General features: G+C 35.3%; 1 protein-coding gene and 1 long non-coding RNA gene across 4 annotated transcripts in view; both read right to left on the bottom strand.

Moving 5' to 3' along the window:
- COL21A1 (collagen type XXI alpha 1 chain) overlaps positions 1-17,975 on the bottom strand; it is a 172,464-nt gene that overhangs the window by 27,392 nt on the left and 127,097 nt on the right. For 2 of the 3 annotated variants that reach the window (XM_073225228.1, XM_073225227.1), the window contains one exon: positions 11,904-11,957. In XM_073225228.1, the coding sequence (XP_073081329.1) occupies positions 11,904-11,957 (54 nt within the window). Of the gene's footprint in view, positions 1-11,903; positions 11,958-17,975 lie in introns of those variants that run through there. The other variant, XM_073225229.1, reaches the window with a different exon arrangement.
- Positions 4,596-11,897, bottom strand: LOC140846914 (uncharacterized). The gene is made up of 2 exons (XR_012126423.1): positions 5,634-11,897; positions 4,596-5,035 (listed from the first exon to the last, which is right to left on the bottom strand). It is a non-coding gene; the product is annotated as an uncharacterized lncRNA (long non-coding RNA).

Here is a 17,975-nt window from a genome sequence, read left to right as displayed (position 1 = left end):
GCTCATGACCCCCTTCCTCCATGTTCAATGGCCAGTCAGGTCCTTCCCAAGTCAAATCTTCTTGACCCATTCCTCATCCATCTTCTTCTACTTTTTATTACTTGTGATTAGATGGGTGCACCCAGAATCCAGGATATTATCCCCATCTCAAGGTCATTAACATTAATGCCAAGTCCCTTTATCATGTAAAGTAACATATTCACAGTGTTTGGGGACTAGGATGTGGTATCTTTTTAGGGAAGGTGGAGAGTCATTATTTTGCCTGCCATAGAAATATTATCTAATATCAAAGGACCAGATAGTTTTTCTGTTTTTTAAACTTCTCCAAGACATTAAAAAGATGGAGATCAAACTCAGATTATGAAGCCATCATAATCCTAATAACAAAACCAGTCAAGGATAATACCTAAAAAGGAAATCTATATGCTAATCAAATTTGTTAATAAAAATGGCTTTACTATAATGTAAGTCAGTCAAATTTAGCAGTGCCTTAGAACAAAGGAACAACATGATTATGTGGGGCTTGTATCAGGATGCAGTGAGTGTTCAACATGAAGAAATATATCCATATAATATGTTATGTTCATGGACATTACTATAGTAACAGAGGAAGAAAAATACAAAATCATCTCAAAAGATACTAACAATGTATTTTGTAAAATTTATCATGCATTATTTATTAAAAATTTTTACTAATCTAGGACTAGAATGTTGTAAATCTGTATCTGAGTCAATTAGAAGCTAATTGTAAATGTCACATTTGGTGAGACGCTAAACATTTCTGTCTAAAATCAGGAATAAAGCATAGGCTATATTTTGAAGTAATAATTACTCTTACAGGAATACATTCTTCCTAAAAAAGATTGCATAAGAATGTGGGACTATTTATAACATTCGTAGGGGAAGTTAGATAAAATACATTCAAGTTATAAATGAAATGAGATAGATTTTCTATTCTGATAACCAGGTATGGTAAAACATCCATAATATTGTGAAGCTAAATAAATAATAAATCACTAGACATAATTTTTTATTTTAAAACTAGATATGTATTTTTAAAATATGTATTTTAAAACTAGCTTATGTACTTGTGTATGCAAGAAAAAGTTTGGAAAGAATCTCATTGAATGAGTAACAGTTACTATCTTTGGGGATAGGAATGGGATTTGGGTAAGTGAAACATTTTCAAACTTACACCACAACTTCTATATTTTTTGCCCATTTAGGAGAAATTAGATAAAATAAATAATTACAAACAAAAATTACATATTAATAAAATTTTAAAATGTACAGAAGTAATAAAAAGTTGGGGTTCTTTTTTTTGAGGTTTTTATATTTCAAACAATTCTACTCATATTTAGGTCATCCAAGAAATCTAGGTCACAACACTGATCTTTCAAAATTAAAAAGGAAAGATATTAACAGTTGTAGCTATCATTGGGTTAAAAAAATGTAAAACAAGAAAAAAGTACCCTGCAAACTCAAAAGATCAATTCTGGAAGGATCTTTACACGACTCACTGCCATGACCTCAAAGGGTAGCACATTTGTGTAGTTTTCAGGCCTGGGCAGGTTATTCTCACAGATAATTTTAAGGATATTCTGCTAGACAAAGGCACCTATACTTCTTAGGAAAGAACAGTACTGCGTTCAAGAAGCAGTTTCTTTGATAAATTTGCACTTGACAAGATTAGCCTTACCAGGGAGTATTGCCCCATTTTTTTCCCACAGTAATAGAAGGTAGCTTTTCTAAAATAAAAATGGTAATACATCAGATAAAATTATTTTATTTTTAAATACTATATACATCTTCAAAGTAAATTTCTCAGAAAATAGCCTAAATATGTCATGTGACATTGAGAATATAATAAAACAAGTACATTTAAATGAATGAACTCCTGTCTTTGTGAGGGTATGTCTATCATCACATGAACAAGTTTATTCTTGTTCAGTTGCATCTAGATGCCTCTTTGTTTTGCAAGGTAGATTTGTTTCTAAGACTTTGTCAAAAATTAATAAAGTATTTTAAATACACCAAGAGAACTGAATTTATTTGGAAATGTACTTTCATATTATCATTCATGGTAATATTAAAATTTATTTAGTCAGAGGAAGATATTAAGCACATATGGCCTAAAAGGATAAAATGTCATAATTCCATTTCCCTTTACCAATGTCACTAAAACTAATTGTTCTCCTAGAGTAGGTAACTTTTGTCTTTTTATTACCTTTATATTCCTCTTTTTTGATCAATCTAAATCATAACTTCTATAACACTATCAAACTTTATATCAGACCCACATATAGCAGCCAGAAAATACAGTTTCCAGGGTGTCAGCCTTTGATTCTGATTCATTAGGACTGGGGCCCAGGAAACTGAATTTTAATAGCCATCTCTGGTGATTCTGATTAAGGTAATTCTACATCACAGTTAGAGAAACAGTGCTCTATTAAAAATAAAAAAAGATTCTCTTGAAATTTATCTGTATTTGAGGTATTAAGCTAGAATAGTTATCAAGAGTTTTTATCTGATTTATGATTATCAAGTAAATTTCATATAATCCATTTTATGCCTCTCTACTTAAAAATTATCACAGATCATTTTCCTACCAATCTATAACTTTTCATCCAAATTCTTAATACCTCACCTTTCATGATTAACTATACTTGTCTCTAATACCTTTTAAAAGTCTTAACCCACCACAGAATATATATACTTCTGCACAGTATGTTTTTTGAGTGACTTTTTATTTTCCTAACTGGAGAATAAATGTTCCATCTAAAACCACCTGGTACAATGTTGTACATTCTATGATTGCTCAACAAATATTAGCACCTAACTGTGTGTCTCAATAAAAATCTGCAACAATTCTAAAGCTCTCTAGTAGTGGTTTCTTATGTTTTGTGATTAATCATTTCATTTTTAAAATTTATTATTCATAAGTTCTTCCTATTTCACCTAAGTCTCATTAAGGCCTTCTTTGTATGTACACAGCAGACAGAAAATTCACAACAAAGAAATTATTCAGTTTTTAGAACCAATAAATCATCATTGGACTCCTCTGCCATGATTCAATTTTAATATTAGGTTATCAAATATTACTCTTTATACTTCAATTCCAAGAAGGAAATTTTTATTGAAAAAACCTAGTCCCTATGTTCTAATAAAATGCTTAAAATAAATTTATATCCTAATATCTTTTGCTGATAATTTCTACTGGATTACATTCAAAATGAAACATTAAAGTAGTACATGACTTCTAGAATGTATTTATAAATACTCATATTAACATAGTTTTTTGTGAAAACATAACTTTTTTTTCCTACAGCCCACAAAGTATGTATCTATGCCAAAAAATATTTCAAAACCACAATCTTTTAAATAACCAAAATTAAAACAGCAAAACAGCTAACTATGACTTAACTAGGCATATCTATTTCAAATAGAACACCAATATTAAAATTTACAAAATTTATTTTTATAAGCCATCTAAGTACCTAGAACTTCTGGCAATCACCTATTTCCTGATTATCAGAAATAAAAATGCATATTGAAATAAACAAAATAATTATTTTCAAGTGCTCTTTTTCTCAGATATTTCCCATCTGTGTTTTAACATCCCTTAAACACACCCAGAACATAAATGACATTCTGGTATGAATTCTCGGCAGCATTAAACATCTGTCTAGTGTTCATGTAGTAAGTACACTCAAGTATTTTGAAAATATTTCTTAAAACATAAAATACAAGAGATCTTTAGAATGAAATAATCTAGTTACCAAAGTGCATACTACTGATCACATAAAAGATGTATCATATAAAAATGCACTCATGAAAGTAGAATGAATATAAAATATTTTCATCTCTTCTGCTAAAATAGCTGTGTATATGGATCATGAACTCAGTACTAAAATAAATGTCTTGAGTAACAATGTTTTGTTAATTCTGTGTTTTCATGCTTCAAAAATGGAGAATGCATTTGGACTAATTCAAGAATACCATATGAGTACCTTACTTCAAAGATTTTTAATGAAAAGTATGCAAAACTACCCTCACCCCTGTATGACTAAAGGACATAATTTTAAAGTCAAAGTCCTGAAAGCCTTCAAATCTAGACTGACTGTCCCGTGAAGTGTTTCTCTCACTCACTATTTTACTATTTTCAAAAGAGAGATGGATATAAACGATCACCATCGCCAGTGAGATTACTGAGCCTATCTATGTAAGCAACTACATAAGTAAGATTCTGTTTCCCAAAGGATATGTTATCCATTTTGAGAATTAATCATGCATCGTTTCATATGATTAATTGCATCTACTCCTCTTGTCATTTCAGGGTTCAATAAAGCTGCTATCAAATTATAAATAAATGAATAAAGAATAGGAAGATTCAAATAAGTATCTTTTAATGCTTATTAACGGCCTTACAATGACCTTGTTTTAAAAGATTTCTTCAGAACAACAAAAGTATCAGTACTATAGGTACAGAGCCTCTAAATTTAAATGTACAATGTTGCTTTGTAAAATTGTTTAATGGTGGTCTGGTTTTACTATGCCAGTGAAACTATTTATAATAGGAAAGAATCAAACAGATCCATGATTAAACCTGGTAGGACTTTATTAACTAATTTGTCCAGATAATGAGTCAACATTTGCTTTGTGGTAAAGGAAAAAGATAAAATATTTCCACAGTCATTACAATGCCAAATGCCTTATTTGGGGAGACCAAAAAGCTGTAGATACTGCTTACAAATTTAGTTATTCCTGTAGATAAATCAGACAGTTATATTACTTAACTTAGATAAAACTTACTTCAAAATACATTCTAAAAGTTACTCTCAATCCAGTTTTAAAACATAACCCTAAAACTAGCAGGGGATTATTACAATAATAAATACAATTGAACTTCCAAATTTTTGTGAATTGTTAAATGTTGCCTTCACACTAAGAAGTGCCATGTGACATTCTTAACTGCAGAAAATCAGGTTAAGGTTGTTTAATCCAACACAGACCAAGGACGAGCCATTCCTGGTGCCTGAAAGAGGAGTGGGGAAAAAAATATTACAAATTTGTACAGAGGTCTTTAAAAAGCTTACCATACAATCACAAATTGAATAAGAACAAGGACAGAACTAGTGAGGTTTTTTCCTCTTATGTTTCTTCTCAATCTAAATTTAAAAGTCAAGTGAGTAAATAAAGACATTACTAGTGTAATAAAACATTAAAACATTACTAGTGTAATAAAAGTGGATTATCCCATATGGGAAACCATAACAGCAGTTCAACATTAACTTTCCCCAAGAATTGTACGCATGTCTTTGGCCTATATGCAAAAAACTGGCATGTCAAATAATCAACCACAGAAAAAGTGATTAAACAAAAGACCTACTTGTCTTTAAAGTAAACGAGGACTTGGGCCAGCTGAGCAGTTAACTTTACACCATCAAGACTAGCATAACATGAGGTTTAAAAGAATTCAAAAGGCATGAGGAAAGGAAACAACAAAGCTCCTATGAGTCAATGTCCTCAAGTATAGCTCAGCGATCTCTACACCTTCATTCCTGGGAAAGCGATACTGCCAACATTTCCATAAAAAGGCTTAAGACATCCTTAAGTAAGCATCATGTGCTCACCTCCATCCGTGGAGAAAGCGTGGCGTCCTTTCTCTCATCCTCATGGAGTTCCAGGGATCTCGGCTCAAACTGTGGAACCCAAGCCCTGCCTACAAATCCACCAGAAGCCCTCGGGCCCCCTGGGCGCAGTGGGCCTGGCTGGTGAGCAGACCACTAGCAAGCGAATGGTTCAAACTGCCTGAGGAAGAATGTTACACTACATAAAAACAACACCAGGATGGGGCACCAGGACAAGAACAGCTAAGACAAGAAGCAGTGGAAACACTGATCCTTCAGGAAGTTTGGTGAGCAATTCTCCAAAGAAAGGTGGCTGGGCAACATGATAACTTGGTCTAAAAGCTGACTTGGTAAAAGCTGAATCTTTCCAGTTATCTTTTTTCAACTACTGGTAAATTTGGTGTGCTGCTGTCCCTATATCGCTCTGTCCCACATCCACCTAACTGCCCAAGAGAAATTCAGAGGGGTTTTGTAAGAAGTTAGGAAAACACACTTCCAACAATTGAAGATTCCTTGAAACAATCTGATTGTTCTTCATCCCTTGGCACAAAAATGAAAATGCAGTGTGACAAGTTTAACATGTTTTAAAAGAAAGAAACATTCTAAAACAGGCCTTGATTTTGTTTTTTACAATGTATTACAAAAGAAACAATAGCATGCTTCACGGGAGGGCAATAAATAAAATACAGACAAGCAAAAAGGACCATGGCAGACATCAAAAACTAACCTGGGGAAAAAAATAAGCAAAATAACTGAAAAATGATTAAGCCATAGAGTTACCATGTCGATTCTTATATATATTCATATAGTATCACATTTTTAAACTATGGTTTATATACATAATACATTAAGTATCAGACATTTAAATTGCTCCAACTTTGCAATATAAATAGTACAGAGAGGACATATGGGCTAAAAGTTACCAAATAGAACATAAGAATGTAGAAAAGTCCATGTTGATAAAATACATTTATGAAAACACAGCAGGGTTTAGCAAAATTGATCAGTCAGTAAATACTGATTGAGGAGCCTTGCTTTTAACCAAATTGTCAGGGAAAACTGAACCCATGTACCTGCTTTAAACCCCTATGTTTTTGATCAATACATGTGCTACTAAGAGTTTGATAGATGTCATAATATACTCACATGCCTTTTTACATAGGTTTATTACACAACTAATTAAGGATTAGACTAAATGAGAAACCCAGTGTACTAGTTTCCTATGACTGCTGTAAAAAAAATTACCACAAATTCAGTAGCTAAAACAATAGACTATTATTCTCTCACAGTCCTGGAGACCAGAAATTTGAAGTCAGCCATACTCCCCACTTTTAACTTCTGGTAGCTTCCAGCAGGGCTGGACATGTGGCCCCATCTTTCCAATCTCAGCTACTCTGTTTTCACTGCCTCCTCTGGGGAACTTCAGTTCTGCTCTTTAGGCCCAACTGATTGGCTCAGCCTCCCCTCAGGTAATCCAGGATAATTTACTCAACACAAGATCTTAACTTAATCATATCTGTAAAGACCCTTCATTCCAATAAGATAACATTTACAGGTTTCAGGTGTTAGGGTTGGATATCTTTGGAAGGGGGGGCATTTTTTAACCTACTCTACTTAGCATTCATAAAACTAAAATTTCTTGAACGTGACCTACTATATCTTACTGGAATGGTATTTGTCCCCATTTAAAAATGTGTAATCTTTTCCAATTACCCAAAGCATAGGCCTCCTGTTTAAATGCCTTCATTATTATTTAGATGAGCTCCATTGAAAAATATCTCAGGATCACCTCCCCCAGTCAAGATGGTTCTTCCGGCTCTTATTTCCTGTTTCTTGTCTGGTCTTCCTGTGCCTCTTACCCATGCAGTAAGACTGTCCCATCTACCCCATCCCCTCCATGTATCCCAAGCAGCCTGAACTAGTGACAGCTTTTCCCCAAGTATCATGATTTCTTTTACTTCCATGTTTTGCAACATGCTACAGGTTTATGCCTTGCTAAGCCAAACAATTAGTCAGCTCTTATTTTTCTTCCAGAATTTGGCCAAGAGAATACCTTGTTTAAAAATGTATCCCTACATACACTCAAATAAGTGAACTGTATAGTATGTGAATTATATTTCAGTAATGCTATTAAAAAGAAAAAGAATGCATTACTCTGGTGATGTCCCATACTCCTTCGGTGTCATACCGTCTTCTTCAGGACTCCTTGTGCCTCCCTCCGTAACAGTTACACTATGCTATGATCTGCTGACTCATCTGACTGCTTGAGGGCAGGACCATGAAAAATTAATCTTCACAGTCTCCTCAACTGGCACAATGTCTGGCCCAAGGAAAACACCCAGTAAATGCTTGCTGAATGGGTGGCTGAAAGATTATAATCTTTAAACACAGTACTACCTCGTTGAAACCAATTATAATAATTCAGCAAGTGTTAGAACTGAGTTTACAGTCACCTGGATTGATGTTAAATGGATATAACTTGCCACTTAGGAAGTAAATTACCTTCGGGATGAATTCGTATTAGGATTGACCAATACTAGCCTTAAAATTCAAAGCATAGGCATATGAACGTAACTGTACTTTAAAGCAATGTAATATCACAATGAAATGCAGTCTTTGTCCTCAATTTGAATTCCAGGAGTCAGGGTTAATACTTACCAACCTGCCTACAGGGATGAATCATCAGTTGGCTGCTATTAGCTGTGTTTAATTAGCTTTAAAGCATTTTTCTAAGAGCTTCTGTCTTTCCAACTTAAGTTCCATTTTCTTGGCTGCCACATTATAGAACAAATAAAGTGAGCATGTCCTTTTTAGTGGGGCCAAATCACTCATTATAAATACTTAAGACCAGCATCCACATGCAGTGGAAAAGTCTTTGTGTCACCAAGTATATAACCTTTCCTTTTCTTCCTGCTCTCCAAGCTCTTCCACAAATGGCAAACATCAGTCTTCACAGGATGTTATTTCTAACAACCAAGTTTTCATTAATTGTCAGAATAACAGAATAGTGTGTAATGCTGTATGTTCTTACTTGGGAGAGAATAAAGACCCCAAAAGTATACCCAGATAACATGGGCCAATTTTAGATGCTTAATCTATTATTTGCTTTCCTAAGAGATTATGTCTACTGGCATAGGAACCTGGCTTCCTCTTAGGAGGAAAGACGGGAGTGGGAGGAAAGGAACAAGGGGCCCTTTCTGGCCTTCCCTGACCTGGAGGGATGGAGTAGGCGCGGCTGAAGCGTCTGGCCGAGTAACTCCCAGTTTTCTGTCTGATTGGTACAGAGGACATGATGTTCCAAACAACCTCCACTACCCCACTGCCGTTCTTGCCTCGGCACCTTGCTTATCTGTTTTTTCGAACTTTGTAGTTAGTTTTTGCTTTCTTCTTTTACTGTCTATCTCCTCAGCCAGGCTGCAAGCAGCCATGGAGCCGTCTGTATGTGTCTACCCGCCGCAAACCCAATTCTGGGAATGCAGTGAATGCTGGGAGGGTGGCAGAAAATAAACGAAAAGGTTGCAATCTGCAGGGCCAAGCTGCCCAGGATGAAATGAATGCCAATGCAAAAGCTCTAGATGGGTAAATCCTGCATAAAGTGGGAGCAGGCAGGGCAGGGAAAATGCAAATGAGCACCTGCTTCTGGGTGACAGGAAGGCACAGACAGCTTTGGGAGAGAAAACACTCCCTCAAGACCTCCTTTCCTACTTTATTTGATTGTATCAGCAGCACAATAGTATTATTTTCAAAGCAAATACACCCGCTCACACTGTATTGCAGTTTACGTAATTGTGTCTCTGGAATAATGAGGGTCAAATTCCAAGTAACTGACTCAAACATTTAGAACACAATTAATTCAAATTATAACCTGCTTTCATGTACACTGTCCCTTATTTCTCTCTTCTCTTTCCCTTTAGCTTCTCTCTCTCTCACCTGTCTTCCCCTCCCCATTCCCCGTTCCACGCATGCATGCACACACACACGCTTTCTATGTTTTTCAGAAAGAGGAACATAAACAAATAAACACATCCAGTCTCATATCCAGCTGCCAAGTCCTCGAATTCTTTAATAACAAAAATTATGGGTCAGATATATTGAGTTCAGACTTTACTACTGAATTCTCCCCATTCCAAATAACACCCTATGTGAGGCCACATTCCTCCATGCCTGGCGTCCCAAAATAGTCAGCTAGTTAGTCCGATTCCAGTCTCTTCTCCTTTCGATCCATTCTGCATATACTAGGAGCACATAACTGCCTCTAAAGCACTACTTTGGATAATGATATTATTTGTTCACAAACCTTCCATGGCAAGTGAATAAAGTTTGCTTCCCCAATTCACAGCGAAGGATCTCCATGTATGACCCTAACCACCCTCCCAACTTGACTTCCTGCCACTCAACCTTTCGCTGCAGCCTTAGAACCTCATGAAAGCTATTTCATTATTTCTTGGGTACAGGCTTCACCATCTCACCTGGGTGTCTTCACTCCTATTAGTTTTTCCTTTGGTCTTCCTTTCCTTTCCAGCCACACTTCACGACCAAAGCCAGCCCCAAATCCTTGGTAAAAACTTCTCAATCACCTCACCATACAAGATCTCCTTCCTATACTCCCTCAGCATGTAAGAAGACCCCAGGAAAGTTCCAAAAAACAGGTAAGCAAGGGGCCGAAAAGCAGTGTTTTCACTATTTTTTTTTCATGTTTCCTATGTAAGCCTCACAACAGCCCTATGAAACAGGCATTGCAAGTATGTACACTTTTCAGATGAGGAGAAAGGTTTTCACAGATGTGAAGTCCTTTATCCAAGCTCATGCAGCAGGAATGTGGCAGAGACTACCTTCAAACCCTAGCTTGCTGACTCCATGTTAAATCCATATTTGGCATTTACTATAAACTGCCCCAGGTTGGCAATTACTTGCATCGTTTTTTGCTCTCTTGCAAACTACATTATAAACTCTTTGAAGGTAGTAGCTGTGTAGAGAACTTACCCCAGTGCATGATAATACACAAAATGGGAATTCATTAATATTTGATTGTGAGAGAACCAAGCGAGACTTGACCAAAGAGACTCCATCTTGGGGAAGTTAAACTTACTTAACCAAAGAGACTCCATCTTACAGAAGTTAAACTCTTACCCCATGCCCCTACCAAGAGTCTTACCCCATAACTGTACCAAGAGCCAGTTACTAAGAAAAACCACAAACGCCCGCTTCAGCCAATCAGACTCGGGCGGGAAAGAACCCTAAGAGCGTTACACGAACAGAGAGAGAGAGCTAACCCTCTAATGACCCAATCAGCTTGAAACAAGTTAGCCCTAGTTAAAGGTCAACCAATCCCAGTTCTGCCTGGGAGGAAACCCCCTAACTGCCCCTCTTGAATGCATAAAAATCCTGTTGTAACATTCACAGGGGCTCCCGAACCAAGTCCCGCTACATCGGGCCGGTTGGGTGACCAAACTGGAGATTGTACTGCTTTAATAAAGGCTCTTTGTTTTTGCATGCTATCTGAGTCCTCCAGTGGTTCTTGGGACTCGCCGTGATTCGGGCATAACAACTGATTCTAAAAGTAGTTCAATCTCACCCCATTTAAAAAGCCCTGGGGATTCCTCTCTCCCTCTTACCTCCCATATTTAGATTCTGAGCACTCAACTGAACATTTTGTGCTAAACTGCAATATATCTTGGCTATTATTTAATTTCCAAAACAAATTATAAATTCTCTTAAGACAGGAAACTTTGACAAATAAAATAAGATCTGCTGGTATTTAAATGCTGGCCAATGCTGGCCACGCTCTGTAGGAACAAAAGGTAGGGAAAACTGTATTTCCAAAACTCATCTAAAGTCGAGTCATCTGGAACACTTGATTAAAACACAACATTCAGACTCAGTACTTTCTCTATCATGTTTCTTTCCCTGTTTTTTTATTGAACACATGATCACACAGAGCATACTACCAAACAATGCAGTGGCAAACTGACACTGACTAAAGGTTCAGCAACAGACTCTAGTGCTTGTGTGGCCACCGGTTTGCGTGGGCATGAGTATTTGTGATTGTGATTCATACTGCACAAACATTTCCTGCTAGCAAAATTCTTCCTGGTATGCAAAGAGGATTAAATATTTCAGTATTTTATAGTGTTCTACAGAGAGCTTCTACAATATCCAAATCTGGACGGGAAGTGACTGGACAAGGGCTTCTGGGAGGAGACTTTAAATAGTCAAAGAATTCATGACAGGAAAAGTACTTCACCTTTAGAAAAGAATTGAGAAAGTACTCACAGGCTCTCCCCTTGATCCGTCCTGCCCTGGGGCGCCTGGAGGTCCTGCTTCTCCCTTTCAATGATAAAAAGAAATAGAGAATTCCATTTTCAGGCATGCTTATTAAATAAAAATAACTGTTACAACTTAAAATAGTAAAGCCACTAGATACAAACAGAAAATTTAAAAACTATTTCTAGATTATTAATATTAACTTCTCTTGACAGCAAATAACTTATTCTGAAATTCATCAAGTGACTATATAAATATCAAATCTATAAATGACAGTAGATAAGTTGTTATTAAATAAGTGGTACTGTATACTCTTAAGAGAATAGGATATCATTCTTATCTTCTTTGATCATTGTTTATATCAATCCTTTTCATATTTATTTGTATTTTCATTTTTACTTTAAAATTGATCATCCTTTTCACCTAATTTGACCTTGCTTCCCAAGAATTGCATTTTAAACCCAAAATAAAGCTTTCATTAAGAATGGAGTTGTTTACGGATTATTACTAGAAATTATTTGGCATCTTAATTTAGTATCGCCCTTTTTAAAATAAATATCTAAAATGCATATTTTTTGCTAGCTGCCAAAAGTATAATAGTTTTCAGTTATATAGCTTTAAATTACTGTGTTCAGATTATTTCAGCATCTTATTTTACATCCACCTTTTAGCACCCTAACAGTTTTTCCCAAATGAATCAATTGCTAGTATATATGAAAGTATCTGACACTATACTTACTAACCGTAAGTATTACCTTAGATTAATCCTAAAATGTATCATATCCACACAGATTAAACCAAATAAAGAGCAGTGGAGGAGAGCCTCTGAAATACACACACACACCCCCCCTCAAACATTTAGGCTTTTTGAAACCTAAGAGTCATTAAGAGCCATGAATTTGTTTCTGTCGTAACAAGGCAAGTTCTCTGCAAACAATTATGCCACACTTGTTTCACACCAGAGAGAATATTTTATCCTACTTGAGAGCAACAGAGAAAGTAAAACAAAAGCATTTTTTCTTGTAAATACCTCAAATGCCTGAGTTACATAGGTTGGAGGGGGAAAGACTCTCAGAATACATGTTCTGAAGCATATGCCACCACTCGTTTCCACAGTTTCATATTCTAATGAATTTCTCAAAATTATAGACAGTGAACCACAGAGGGAAGAACCAGTAACAACTGGAGAACATACTCAGCACTCACAGGAAAAATTCAACCATACCACATATAAACACTGATTCCCCTTCTTTTATGAGTTCTGGCATTTCATTAGCACAGTGAAATGCCAAGTATTTCATGTTTCAGTTCTATTTACAAACACTAGCTGACAGTCGATGATAGAGGAAACAAAGAATAATGTTTTCCTGTAAATTAACCAAACTGGGGGAAGGGGAGGTTCTGTTGACCCAATGGTTCTACAGAAAAGCTTATGAAAATAATACAGACAAACAAAATGTATTTTGGATTTACTTGGTTCAAAGGCCAGAAAATTTATAGAGAAAAGAGCTATGTTAGGTCCTAATACAAGAGGGAGATAATGCAATGGTGAAACCTGAACCCAACACTTGTATGAACCATCAGGGAGATTCATTGTTCTCAAGTACGGTCCCCACACCACCCAGGTCAGCTTCACTTCATGCAGGAACTTTTTCAAAATGCAAAACTTCAAGGGCTACTGGAGACCTTCCAGAACAGAAACTCTGGAAGGTAGAGCCCAAGGATATGTTTGAACAAATCTCTGGCTGATTCTGATGATTTGAGGATTATTGCATAGTTGCAAGTCAATCATTAGACCACTTAATTTCCCCCGTCTCCGGGGCCTGTCATGTGTGACTCATTAAACAAATCTGCAGTTCAGATCTGTATACAAAGCGGGATAGGGCAGTTGTCAAAGAGTAGAAATGACTAATTTGTATTACATGACTACTTTGGTTAGAAAATTTCTCCTTTTACTTCTCTGACCTTGACCCAGTCTGATTCTATTTAGCAAGAGATTTTTTTAAAAAGCAACTGACCACGAGCAAGGTTTACCAATGATAAAGTTCCACAGTTATCTGAGGATTATTTTATTCTTCCTACTTCTTGTTAGGACACATAATCAGAATGATACAGAATTATTTGAACAAAATATCATCTATTCTTTATAATCTACAGCAGTGATTCTCAAAACATGAGCTGCACCAGAATCCCCTGGAGGGTTTGTTAGACTGCAGATTATGGACTTCACCCCAGTTTCCAATTCAACAGGTCTGGGGCGGATTCTATGAACTTGCATTTCTAACAGGTTCCCAGGAGGTCTTTGGGTTACTGATAGTCCTTGTTAGTCACCACAAGATGATGGTCAATAATCTTTACCTCGGAGTGTTGCCTTTATTCTTTTAATAACATTTCCTTGGGAGATGCAAGGTAATTTCTACTTGGCTATTTTCCATAAAAAAAAAAACAAATGCAGTACACAGCTGACCTGTGAAGTTCAGTATTGTAACAAGAACTTGATCACTTGACTGCCTTCACGACCTGGCTGGCAGAAAAAGGCATAGAGCGTGTGTCTACCTCTAACTTGTCATTTTGCTACTTTATTATTAACTCCTTCCATGGTATAAAATAATTGTGAAAATATCATACTTAACATTATTCCTCGACCCCATTTCTACAGCTAATGTCAAAGGTGATTTATTCCACAACAAACCTGTTATTTTTAACAAGGAAATTGAACCAAAAGCAGACAGTGAAGCTTGCACTGCATGTGTATTTCCTTTCATGCTGTGGTCTTTGGTACTTACCCATAAAAACAAAAGGATGCAGAGTAGTTTAGTTTGTGGCCATAGCAACCCTCCAAATCAGGTGTGTGACCATTAAAATATAACCAAATTTTGAGGATGATCCTTACTTTGTTATTAAACACTTTATTTTAACTTTGATCTCACTGCCTGGTTTATTCTAGTTTGTAAACAAATCTCTAGCATGCCAGAGGGTATTTTGAAGATGTAAAACTGGGGAAGCTTCTCCTGGCTGACCAAATAAACAGACAAGGAGCTTGGAGGCCATCATGTATAGAAGGGATCACACGAACTGAGCCTGGAATTCCAGCCCTGCCATGTAACTGATGGCACTTTGGGGTAAAGTCTTTAATCTCCCTTAATCTGATCTTAATGCCTAAATGACATTAATACTACCAACTTCACAGTTTCAGTTTTTTTTTTTGGGAAATAAAATAAGAGCCTTTGTGAAAGTGCCTTACACATTTCTCAGCACAGACTGGAAGATCCATAAATATCAGTGGCTCTACTGCCACCAAAAAGTTAGGATTTAAACAATCCTTTACTTTTATGATTTGTTTTAAGCTGCATTAGTTTCAAATGGTACATTATTTTTACATTTGTATTGCTATCTTTTGGCATTATAATTTAGGGAAAATGAGTAATTAAAAAAATGTCAGTCTTTATTTTAACCTAGTTAAACTCTCATAAAAACAGTAGAGTCAATAGTTTCATCATCATTTTCTACATTTCACTAAGGTTATTTGAAGATAACTTGATTGTTCAACAGTTCAGTGTAATAAATTCTCTTTGTTTATTAATTTATGGCTATTATATGATCTTGAGCAAGTTATTAATCTCTCCATTCCTTAGTTTCCTTATCTGTAAAAGAGTGAATGTTTTTTTACTTGTAACTAATAATAATAATATATGAGATTAATGAGAATGCATATAAAGTACAGGGAAAATAGCCAGGCATTGTAGTAAGTATCCAATAAATTACATTTTCTGTTATAATCTGTCTTTGTGTTCACATATTTTCCTATCCAGTTTAAATACCATGTTTCAGAATTTCAACTGCTAACTAAAATTCTTACCCCTTTTCCTCACTGTTTATCTATTGCATTTGCTTATGAGTAAATAATGCTGAAAACATCCTCAGACCAATGCTTGGGTTTCTAAATATGGCTATGGGAGGAAAAAAACCAATACCATGGACATCTACTCTTGGACATACCACAAGAATCTTACTTCTCATTTCTCCATTTCCACAGAAGAAGACATAATCCGTTCCCAATAAATAGCTTCATTGATTAAAGAAACATCTAACTTCACCATACATAACAAAGGAGACACTCTAGAACTAAGAAGCCCAGTAATCCACTCAAACTTGTATATCCCTGCCTATTATTGTGGGCCTAAGTATATATATAAGACATTTCAAACTGAAACAGAATTTGGAGAAAGCATCCAAACAAAATTCCTAAAAGCAAAAACAGAAAATGGGAATCAAAACATTTCAGTAAATTTCCCTCACACAAAAATAAACATGAAGAAAAATGCAATAAAATGCTGTAAACTGGATTAACATTATACAAACATTTTCAGATGTAAAAAAATGAAATTTGAAATAAGAAGTAAATTAATTCAGGAAATAACTTGAAAACATTAAATAATCTCAGTTTGACTAAAGTACTAGAAACTAAGGAAGAACAGATTTAACTTGAAATTTAAGAAGGCATTAAATGGAAAACTAAGCATGTACAATAAAAATGAAATTCTAAAAAAGATTAAAAGGATCAGAAATTGAAAAAGGTAGAAGACAGTTCAAGAAGTGTCAACATATCCATAGTTGGAGTCCTTAGATGAATCTGACAGAACTTCTATTTAAAACTATAATCAAAGAGAATATTCCAGAATTAAACTAAGTCCTGAATCTACTTATTGAAAGGATTACAGGGTAACTGGAATTCTTAATTCTGAGACATAAGTTATGCTATTAGACTTGCAACATAAAGGCTTTTTATAACCCTCTGGGCCTCTATACAAAAATACAAAGCCACTTACACTTGAAACACAATTAGGTTGGTATCAGCAATATACACGACAGCAGTGGAGCAACATATCAAATAAATTTTTTAAAAAGGCAGTGAAAAGCAGTGAGACAGGGTTTAGAGTAACAATGAGAGTGACAAGACAGTAACAGCTAAGTTGTCATTCAAGTAACAAGAACATAAGAAAACATGTTAAAATACAATAATTCAGAGAATATTGTATTTACAAGCCCTTCCTAAGTAATATACTAGAGGAGGAGATTTATCAAACCCAAATGACCACTATGGAATACTGGTGAAGGGGCTGGTGATGAACACTGAAAATATTTAATTGCAGATTTGAAACAAAGATGGGGAAGGAGTGGGAAATGTTCCATAAATATCATAAGACCTGACAAAGCAGAAGTGCTATGATTAAACAAGAAGAAAAGTAGAAAGGGAAAAATAATAAATTCATTAACTGTCACAAAGACGATAGGAAACTATTTAAAGTTAACAAAGCATAGATGCCGAAGTAAGGCAAAGGGGGATTAAAGGAATTCTAAAATGTATTTTTGTAGATTACCAAAGGTATTACTATAAAGATCATTAATAGTTAACTGAACTATATGGTAAATGTGAAAGTTACAAGAATACATCTTAAGAATTCTCATCACAAGGGAAAAAAAATGTGTACCTATATGAGATGATGGATGCTAACCAAACTTACTGTAGTAATCATTTCATAACACATGCAAGTCATTATGCTGCATACCTTAAACATACACAGTGCCATATGTTAATTACCTCAATAAAACTGGAAGAAAAAAGGACCACTGAAAAATATATAAATCTTCCTAAATCGAAAGAAAATAAAATCCAAAAAGGAAAAACAACAGACCACATTAAGAAACGCAGTAAACACTGCATAACGCACATGGTAAGTATAACAAAGTTATAACATTAACATTATGACAGAGGTAAAACCAAACCTATTAGCCAATGAATAAAAACAGACTCAGTCTCTAAAAAGAAACAAATTTCAGATTGTTTTAAACACCAGACCAATTCTATGCTTGATACAAGAGAAACACAACAAAGAGATACAAAAAGCTACAAGCCAAACAACAGACAGATGGGCAAAAGTATAGCAAACCAATCAAAAAAATCAGGAAGGAGAAACGTAATCCTCAAATAAGACAAGGATTAAAATAAAAATACTTAAAGGAGACAAAAAAATGACATTTTATAATGCTAAAGCCACAATTCAAAATGAAGATTTAATG

The sequence above is a fragment of the Manis javanica genome, chromosome 16 (assembly GCF_040802235.1).
Source record: "Manis javanica isolate MJ-LG chromosome 16, MJ_LKY, whole genome shotgun sequence".
In the NCBI taxonomy this organism is placed as follows: domain Eukaryota; kingdom Metazoa; phylum Chordata; class Mammalia; order Pholidota; family Manidae; genus Manis; species Manis javanica.
Note: the sequence above shows the minus strand (reverse complement) of the source record. Positions and strands in the feature narration are given on the sequence as shown.